The sequence below is a fragment of the Vidua chalybeata genome, chromosome 5, assembly GCF_026979565.1.
Source record: "Vidua chalybeata isolate OUT-0048 chromosome 5, bVidCha1 merged haplotype, whole genome shotgun sequence".
NCBI classification, from domain to species: domain Eukaryota; kingdom Metazoa; phylum Chordata; class Aves; order Passeriformes; family Viduidae; genus Vidua; species Vidua chalybeata.
Genome location: NC_071534.1, coordinates 38,262,981 through 38,273,424, shown reverse-complemented (window position 1 = coordinate 38,273,424; position 10,444 = coordinate 38,262,981). Strand labels below are relative to the sequence as shown.

The following is a 10,444-nucleotide window of genomic DNA, read 5'->3' as shown; positions in this document are numbered from 1 at the left end:
TGGTAAACAACCCACAGCAGATCAGAAAAAAGGTGAGAAAAGGTAGAAAATGCAAATGGTTATGAGGAAGACATTCAAAAAACCAGTCTCTTGCACACACAGCCCTCATTGCTATTGGCATTGCTGTTTCAAGTTCTGAAGTGGATTTGCACACTGAATGTGGCCATCTGGCAGACAAATGGCTGCCCAAGCTCCATAGCCCAGCTGGTAGGGCTTGGTGTGACAGGCAGCAATGCCTCAGGAAAGGATTAACTGAATTCCTGCATTTTTTATTTACTGTATACAGGAAAAGATTGATGTTTCCAAAGATAATCTTTGCTGGTTTACTTTTGAAATTGCTTAAGAAAATTACTGGCAGATAAAGCTTTAAAGTAAACACAGGAGATGGTACTAACTGGCTTTTCTTGATAAATTTTCTGTTCATTGGGCAGCTTCAAAGGGCTCTGAAAATGACTTGCAACTGGCCAGGCAAAAGGAATCTGCTAATCCTGCCTGCAGTACAACCTAGCCAGGGGAACACTGAAAGAACCCTCTGTAACTGGAGCTGGCTGGTGCCTTGCTGATGTGCCTGCCAGCTCCTGGCATGGGTGTTAAACAGTCCCAACAGTGGAGTAGCAGGGCTGTGAAGCTGTTGAAACAGTATAAAGCCATTGCTAAAACTATTCAAAGAATTCTGAATTGTATGTGGTTCTGTGCCACAACAAATTCAGTTAAAAATGGAAAATGGACAAGGTGTAAAGCTGTCAGTGACTCTTTCCACATTGCTTTCAGCAGCTCTGCCACAGGAGAACACTGGTTTCAGAGCCACAAATTCCTCCCTTTTCCCTGTTGGTGTGGGTTATCATCCAGCTTCCACAGCATGGCCCTTTGGTAGATACTCACATTTGGTTTTCATCTTCTTGTCTTAAAACAAATCTGTGTTACTGGTTTTTACCTCAGTTGAGCCCTGAGCCATCTCATCTGTCCAGGTAAGAAAGAGCATATATAAAAATGCCATTTTTCATTTACAGTAGTGGCTTTATTATGAGAAATTAGTATTGAGCTGATGACTTACAGTTGTGTGGCACCTGAGCTGTTGGCTCAGTGAGGAGCCTGAGCTTGCATGAAACATTGTAATACAATTCTCAATGTTTTTGAATTTGGGAAAAGTCTTCAAAATGTATTTGTACTTTCTGCATCAAAATTCTACGGTTCTCTCCATAGGGTATATAAAATTTCTTCAGAGTAAGATATTTACATAGAATAATATGATAGTCTGTTACTATTAAAAATATGTCTACTATAACTAAAGTAAAACATTCAATTGTCAAGCCAGTATTTTACAAAATACAGTAAACATGATTGTGAATCTGAGAATTTGGTTTATAAAAACATACATTCTTTTGTATATACAATTCCTTCTCTGAAAAGCCACATTTGTGTAGGAAGATTTTGCCTTTGTCATTCCTGACTTTATTTGAAAATTACAAGTATAATGGTCATTAAAACCAAGATATGTACTGTTGGTTTTACTGCAGCTGAAGCCCGTGTGAGCTCTTGGTAGAGGGGAGTTTTGGGACATGAAGCAACTCTTGATGTGATCTTATCTGAGATCTCTGGGAAAGAGAAATCCTGTTTCAAAGCACTGAAGTTTCCAGTGTTGTCAGGTATTTCCACTGTCTTCAGCATGGATTTAAATCCTGGTACAGTAGCCTAGGAGCAAACATAAGAGTTCTTCCTTGGTTTGAAACATTGAGTTCAACTGTGAAACAATTAATGCTTATACTTTAAACGTACAAGGCAAGCAGCAGGCAGAGCCTACAGTGCATGGATGTTCTTTGGACTTCCACAGAGAAACCATTTTGGCACAAGGAAATAACAGTCACCCGTGGTGGTGTCAGCCTGTGCTGTGGATCCCAGGCTCCACACTCTCACCCCGCAAGAGCTCTGTGGTTTGTTTCAAACACTTCAAGCTCCTGTTGCTGTGCTCCACACTCTCATCTCAGCTGGCTCCACCATCAAGGTCCAAGTAGTGCTTATCTCTGGACATTGAGGACTGTATAAAAAAAATTCCTTTCTGCTGACTAATATTTAAATACATAGTTTTTTAAAGTCTGCTAAAGAGCCTTTACACCTCCTATCTATGACTTGAGCAGTTCAGCTCACCCACCTCTAAGGCTGCAGTCTCACTGTGCTCAGGGACTCAGTGCAATTAGAAACAATACTTCAGTAAGGCTGCATACTCACATTGATCACATATGTCCCAGGCAAAAGGAGAAGAAAGTATTCCCCTTGTTCATTTGTTCTGTAGGGGCAGACATGTGGCCTTCCTTTGGCTTCCACAATGGCATTGGGAATAGGATTCCCATTCTTATCAGTAACTTGGCCTTTGACACCTATGAAAAAGGGAGAGGAGGGAAAGATAATGAACTGTAACTGGTGAGCCTCCTTCTCTGAGAAAGGCAGACTGTTCTGTTGCTGGATGCACTCAAAGGCTATTTCACCACATTTCAGCACATCTAACATTATCACTAGTGACTTAGGCCTTGCTCAAGGGAATTAAACCAGAAAATCCTTGGCTGATGTTAATAGTTTACCCTCATGTTAAGTTAGAAAGCAGTATTGTAATCTCCTCTTCCAAGTCTCATTTGCTGAAGGTATCGTACACATTTACTGTATGTCCTTTACTGAAGGGCTTCAGTCTTGAGTACAGGTTTGGCAATTTTTGCACACAAACACACCCATGCCCCCCCCCCCCCATTTTTTTTTGCTATTTAAAATAAGTCAGCCTCTTGTCTAGTACTTCCCAAAGGCAGAATACGAACAATGTCTGCTTATGAAGTAGTTTCCCTTAATTCCCACACACCATCTTCAAGGCAGCACAGCCATTAAGCCGAGATTAAAAATAGCAGTTAGGGCAACAAAATGCAAGATAAGCAACAGGTTTGTGCAAACCCTCTGACTCATTGAAAAGCACCATAGCTTCACTAAGCAGCAGTTCTTTTCCAAATGTGAAGTTAGATCACACCTAGAGAAGCCTTTCAAATTTACAAAATCTAAGCAGCAGAGACCCATGACTCTAGTGCTGAGGCACACATACACTGAGAGACCTTTGAAATAAATGATTATCCCAAGGCTGCTCAGGAGAATGAGGGGAGGGGGGAGTGCATGGTCAGACAGCCCCCAAGGCCTGTCCCTTGCTTCTGCCCCAGCACATTTTAAGCCCCTTGCACACCTGTAGTAGCCCCTGGCCTGACACACTTCTAAGTTCTCCTGCCTTACCCATTCCTGGCTTTGTAGCACTTCTTGTTCAGAAGCTCCCAACTTAACACCAAATCTCTCCCCTGTGAGCTGTGACACTGACCCAGGCTGCTGAGGAGTTCCCTCTAAGCTGGCCTCAGTTTTCACTCTGCCCCCATTCGCATACCCACCTATGTGTACTTGTTTGATATATTCGATCAGAGCAACTTTGTTGTCTCTCCAGAACTTTTCCAGCTCGACTTCTGGAGGATATTTACAGCACGACAGCTCTAGTGTAATTTCAAAACACTGTCCCCAGACATAGTTGTAATCTTGCATTCCACCTTAAAAGTAAATAAAAGACTTTTCAGCTGCAAAGAAACACTAAGGTCAAACTAAAAGACAAATAATAGGAGAGTTAAAATGTTGGTACTTGCATCATACTTGTAAGAAAAGTAATTCAGATAAATTATTCCTCAATGCCACACTTGTATTTACTGCCTCCTGTGAAAAACCAACTTAATTATTTACTCTAGTTACTCACAGAGTGTTGTTTTCTGAAGCGTACTTCATTTTGGAAATGATGATGATTGATGAGAAAGGGTGGGTCTTTGACTTCAATTCATTCAAGCTTTCCCAACTAAAAAGGGACAGATAGGCTGGCGTAGGATTTGCTGCTGCCAAAGCCATTCCAAGACCCTTTTAAATATTTTAATACAATGAAAACAACGCACGCAGTGCACAAGCCCCGTATTCTATTTGACTACACATAAACAATAATGAAAACTTTTATTTCAGTCATTAAACATTAAAAAATGGATGACATATGAATAGAAGATTAGTTTTCTTTCTGAAAGGAGAAGATCTTGATGCCAAGCAGTGTGTGCACATGTATGTAAGTATACAGCTACTGCATGCCTTAAGCAAGGGCACAGAAGCAGGCAAACAGCAGCAACTGCCTCATTCACTTGTGTAATTGCTGGCTGGAAGAGTCTGAAAACACAGAATCTGCATGAATGAGTTGACTTGCTTCCCTCATCAGCCCTCTACTCTGACTAAAATGACTGCCCTTTCATCATCAGAGATGGCAGGAGAAAGTGAGAAAACATCTTACCAGGAGCAGCTGAATGAAATATCAATGACATTCTTACCTTCCAGCTGGTACCAAGAGTACCCATTGGTAATGCCTTCTGGGAAGGATTGCCTGTTGTCACACCCTGTCCCTTTGTACATGCTGGCATGGTTGGAAGAATAGGTTCTTGCCAGGTGAATAAAGACATCATCATCTGGAGATCTGCTATAGCCTTTCAAAGAGCCAGTAACTGCAGAGTGAAGACAGCCATTGTGCAACTCTCATTACTGGTAAAACACACAGTGTTGGCTTACATGCAGGATAAACATCTCCCAGAAGGCCATATTAGGCAGTGAATTTTGATGGGGTTTATCAAATTCTGCCCATCCCAGCTGAAAAGCTAGAAGAACTTTGCAGGAACCCTTACAAATTTTGCTTTGGTACAGCCAACATTCCTAAACTCAGTCTGTTGTGGGAGAACAGTTTTTCACCAGCTTACCTGGGTTACCATTATCAAAGGTGTAACTGGCAACCAGGGCACCCCCATGCAAGTTTGCTGAGAGAACAAATGTTTCATTTTTTATCCAGTCCATTACTGCTCGAGTCTCAGGCTGAATGCTGGCGCTGTTATTTTCAAATGCATCAGGAAAATTTCTGTTCAGATCTTCTCCATTCCTGTTGTACCTTAGAAAGAGAGAAGACATTCCCATTACTGTTTTGCCTGTGGATGCTTCCACATCACCAGCCTCCCAGTACTCCAGATCTGTGGTGTGCTAGTATCTTCAGAGAATAGGGAAGATGTCCATTTTTTATTTCTCAAGTATTAGGGTGATGGACTTCAGTTTGCTTTCTGGCAGCACTGGAATTTTCATAGGCCACAATAAAACAATTCTAAGTGGAAACAGAATATTTAACTTGCACATAGGATGCACACCTACTCATAAGTGAATTAGAAAAACTAGAGCCAGATCAGAAGGACTTTGTCCTCTTCCTGTATGTGTTTTTCCTGCTTGTATAGAACCAATGTAATTACTGAATGGCTGTATCCTTTGGGCTGATCTCACTCTCAAAAAAATTGAGTCAAACACAGGATGCATTTTATTCTCCCTGAACCTTAATGCCCAGCCTGTTCAAATGCTTTCTTGCTTGTTCTCTCAGATAGGTCAGTATGGGAACAAAGAGGGTATTGACCGTTGACTGTGCTAATTTTTGAGCTCAGTCTGTTAAACTCCCCTCTATTTGACAGTGCCTCTATACAAGTCCCATCTATTTGCTGAGGAATACATTTTTTCTTAATAAAAAGGATGGCCTACACTGGTCACCTAAAGTACTTAAACTTTCTTTCACTTGTTTCTGATGTTGCTAAGGCCAGTGGTGCAAGAGAACTTCTAGCTCATGGATTTGCTTTTTCTGCACATTCCAAATCTGTTCTTTGAGTGTTTCTTCCCATTCTCTCACTGTCTCTTTCCCTCTTCTAGCTTGTTAAGCTTTTCATCCCCTTTTTGGTCTCTGCAATAGTCACAATAAAGAATGCAAAAGTAGCACAGGATGCAATGCCAAGTTATATTTTCTTTTGTGTAGTTTTTTTTTTCCTACCATCGCTATTAGCAAAGAACCTATTATAGCCAGCTTTGCTTGTGTAACTCCTCCTTACTAAATCCACATTCAACATGATTTTTAAACACATTGCTAAAGACCATTCAACAAGCTTAGACACACCTTTTCTCATTAAGAAGGGTTACAGAATTCTCCAATTGAAATAGACCCCTGTGGGTGGAATTTTCCTTCTTTTCTTGTAGCACTCTAAAGGTGGTACAAAATAGGGAATTGTGCTTGTATTTGCAATCTGGGTCTCCTGCCTAAAAGGTGAGGTCATTACACTATTCTGACCAATTTTTTCTGGCCACACCACATATAAACACCAGTCTGACTCAGTCTTCCAGAAACTCTATGCCATAACAATGCGTCTTCAGAAGGGCACAGACAAAAATTAGCCCTAGCACATCCTGTAGACTGCTCTCCACCAAGTGTGATTAAGTTTTCTGGCTAGCTGCGATTATTACTCCCCACCCATTTATTTTACCTCTCCCAGCCTCCTAAGCCACCCTTACCTTCCTCGTGTGTAATAACAATCAGGCACTTTTGTAGCTTCAAATCCATCAGGATTCATCGTTGGCATGATATGAATCCGGGTATTATTGAGTAACCGGGTAATAACTGGGTTATGTCCATAGCTGGTCACCAGGAAATCTATCAAATGGAGCAGGATTTCTCTCCCAACAGTCTGTGTAAAGAAGCACAGATTTTATTTTAAGTCTGATATGGAAGAAGAAGAAAAATAAATAAATAAAGATCTACCGCCTTGAACTTCCAGGTTTTTCTTATGGACTGCACAGACATACAAAGCATATGAGAGCACACTGATCCACACTACTTTGTTTTATGCTCTCCCCTAAATATATTTAAAGCAACTGAATAGATTAAAGGAATCACTGGAGGGTTTTCACAAGGGTTTTAAACCCAGATCAACCAGACCTTTTTGTATAATGGGAAACTGACTGTGTCAGATGCACTGCTTAAATCTTGCATGGATAAGGAATAGCTATAACAAAAACTAAAGCTGCCTGATAAACATCAGGTGGGCTTGGGAACACTCCACTGCATTTTCTCAGTCCCACTGCAGGGTCCCAGCTCTGTGCTGGTGCCTCAGTGACCCTGCACATGAGTGCCAGTGCTGTGTGGCAGCACTTGGCAGTGGTGCTTCAGAAGGAAGGGAGGACAAGTCTGCCATGTTTTCCAGGATGCCACAGAGCAGGATTTTTTCTTGTTGATCCTCTTTTATGGGAAGTCAATATTAATACAAGATCAAAGAGGCCACATAGATACTTCTGTTACATTGCTTTATTTTAATGTCATGAGCATGCACATTGGGGAAACCAAATAAATCCTTAGAAAAGGACATGGAAAGACATTTGGATACAGACTTTAGATCAAGGAAAGGCAGAGGCAGAGAAGGAGCTAAACCCATATTTTTGCTCTTATAAGTTCGAGTAAGTCATGAAAGCTGACATCTCCCTTTAGTCTATCAGATTTTGGGCAAAATAGTGTCAAGTACACAATCCAGAGTTAAGGACAATTCTATTCTACCCCATAAACCACTGCTAATGTTTACTGGACCCTACTTTCCTGGGGCACTTTCCACAGCACTGTGACCCATGCCTCAAGGGTGCTTTAGGGTTCCTAAACCCTGTCTAGAAAGGGAACAAAGACTTGCAAGTAGATGAGTTCTAGAGAAAACTTATCTCTACTTTATCTCCAAGAACAAAGCCTGGTATATCACAACAGGATCTAAACCAGCACCTGAGTATGTGAAGACTGCTCTGCAGGTGTGATAAATATACTCTGAAATTTAAGAAGGGATGCAACAGAACCTGTCTTGTACAGGCAGCTCTTGAAAAGGGTGATAGACATCTTGGGAGCATTATAAGGGTGTGGGAAGAAAGGAGAGGACAGGAGAGGAGAGAAATCAGCCAACTCATAGCCCTGGGCATGAGACATGAAGTTACCAGACTCAGAATCAGCAAGAATAGCTCTACTACAGAGACAGCTAAACTACAGACAAGACTGGACTGCTGGAGAACCTGGGAAAGTGCTCTTCAGTGCTTGACCAAAATAAGCCCCAAAAAGAAAGGGTAGAGAAGCAGGAGCAGAAAGGGGAAAAAAGAAAAGTAACAAAACAATGTGGTAGAAAAGAACAATGTTTACAAATAATGAAAGATGACCAGATTTTCACAGATTATATTCTCCGCAATTAAAAGTTAATCCCAGATTTACTTACATGTACAGTATTTTGCAAACTATTTTATAGGATTCCTGGTATAGCTGTTGTTGTACTCAGGACATTAGGCAATTCAGATTATCATAAGAGTGCTGGCACTTGGGTGATTACACTGTGAGAGAAGTGTATGCTTATTTACCACTGTTTTGGTGTGGTAACAGAGGGGTGGTTTTGTTTTGGTCCAGAGCACCCTGCATTGCTTGGGAAAGCACATCTGGAAATATCTGAGGGAAAGTTTTTATTTCTGGGAAAGTTCAAGGTCAAGTTTTGATCAAGCCCTTGGAAAGCATCTGCTGCTCAGTCAAGCTTTACCCTGTTACTACAGAGGTCAGGAGCGTCTGTGGATAAGAGTTATGAGTCACTTAGAGCTTCATTTTAGAGCTTCAAATAAAGGATCTAGACACACTGAAGGTAGGTTGCTGACAGTAAAGTCGAGGACAGACACGTTTACCAGCCTCAGGTTTAATATGAAGATAGAGAGAAGAGCAGGGGACAGCATATATGTGTTCTGGGGCTTTGAGAGGACATGAACATTTAGCTTTCATTGCACTAGCCCAAGGGAGATGAGATGCTGATTGTGCTATTGTATTTCACACAAAGGGTGACAGAAAAGCAAAGGAAATCCCTTTCTCTTACTTCTAGGGATACAATTAGACATCAAGTTTCTCTGTGCACTTTCAGATGTCAGCTTCCTCCTGTGCCCCAAAGGGAGAAAGTCAGCAGGAAAGGCTTTCAGTGATCCTCAGGGGAAGCCTTGAATGAAGAAGCGTGCATGTGTCAGGGCACAGATCAACACTGTAGAAAAGGGCGCAATGCTGCTTCTGTACACAAACCCTTTAAACTTTGTGACTCTGCCTGCTGGCAGGGCTGTGTCAGCACCCTGCTCAGCTGCCACAGGCATTACTCAAGAAGCCAGAGAGGCAGCCAGTTAGGAGATTAAGGTTAGGTCCAATTGCACCTGTGCTGTAACACTTTACTGCATCAGCCCTGGATTTAGAACAGTTTTGTTACCACATGATAGAGACCTAATACCAGGGGACTATGGGTGGATGGACTCTGCCCATTTTTATTATTAAAATTCTTTCCTTAAACATGGCCTGGTTTTTAAGCTGAACGATGTTGAAAGAAAGATCCAAACCATCAGGTAGGACCTGTTTCAGGGCAACACAGTCTTGCCTGGCTCTTCGCTCTAGCCCTGGCTGCTCCACAGGCCAGGTGCAGCATACCAGGCACAGCCCCACCTAAGGGAGCAGAGTATGAGCATAGGCCAGCCTGGTTTCCCACTGAAATGCCACACTTGCAAGAATGTTATTTTTAACACTTGTACTGCACTAATTATCATGCACCGCTAGGACACACCCCACTGGGGCTGTCCTTCTTGGCTAAAACATGCCAGCACTGAAGTGACTGCTTGTGCCAATAGTTTGGCACACATCCCTTCATTTCTACAGCAGCAATTGCTATGGACATCTGAGAAATACCACATGTATGACAGCAAAGGGCAGCTCTCTGGTTTATCACTCAAGGAAATGCTTTTGAACAGTAAGTGGCACAAGTTGTTACCAACTGGACATACTCCACTGGCTTCAGGATTTACCTGGCTATTTACATGGATAGCTTTTTCTTTTCCCACTCAGAAGAGTGTGAAGAAAAATAACCAAAAAACCAACTGCAGCAAGGCAGTGTTAAAATGTGCTGAAACAGACCTCAGCAACATCCAGCTTTTTTCAAAGTCTGGTGTTAGCATTGAGATTTGATTGTTTTGAATTTTGAAATCTCTGGTACTTCTGACCTTTTTCACATCACATGAGCTAAGACTGAAGCTAGGTGGAAAACAGTTCACTATACAATAAATGTTTTTTATAAATAGTGGGTTTTTCCTAGAGCAAATACTGTTTCCCTGCATATCACTTCAATAGTATATCACACAGGACTGGGAACATGGTAATACAGACTTACAAATCCTTATAGCAAGTTGTGCAGCATATGCAGTATTCTTTTTGTGCAATTAGATGATAAAAAAATAGCTTTTTTTTCCCCACAGTGGTATTTTCATAGCATAAATGCAGCTTCCATTAATTTTTTAGAAATAAGAGTAAGAAATTCTACACAAGACTCATTAGTTCATTGTTCGGAGTTTTTTTTAAGGTTCCATTATATTGATCACTAAATAAATAAATCTACTCCAGCCCTTATTCACTTAAGCCTTAATATTTCAGGAAACCCTACTGTGGATATGACAATGTCTATGATGACATGGAAAATAGGGTAGAGTTGCTTTAACTTATTTCACAAGATAAGGCAGGAGATAAACA

The 10,444-nt window shown here is 41.4% G+C and overlaps 1 protein-coding gene across 2 annotated transcripts in view; it reads right to left on the bottom strand.

Annotated features, from left to right (window-relative positions):
- Positions 1-991: 991 nt before the first annotated feature.
- CPM (carboxypeptidase M) overlaps positions 992-10,444 on the bottom strand; it is a 28,302-nt gene continuing 18,849 nt past the window's right edge. For both annotated transcript variants that reach the window (XM_053944198.1, XM_053944199.1), the window contains 6 exons: positions 6,403-6,575; positions 4,791-4,975; positions 4,371-4,541; positions 3,411-3,563; positions 2,227-2,375; positions 992-1,692 (listed from right to left, as the gene is read on the bottom strand). In XM_053944198.1, coding sequence (XP_053800173.1) covers positions 1,453-1,692; positions 2,227-2,375; positions 3,411-3,563; positions 4,371-4,541; positions 4,791-4,975; positions 6,403-6,575 — 1,071 coding nt within the window. In that variant the 3' untranslated portion in view covers positions 992-1,452. The remainder of the gene's footprint in view (positions 1,693-2,226; positions 2,376-3,410; positions 3,564-4,370; positions 4,542-4,790; positions 4,976-6,402; positions 6,576-10,444) is intronic.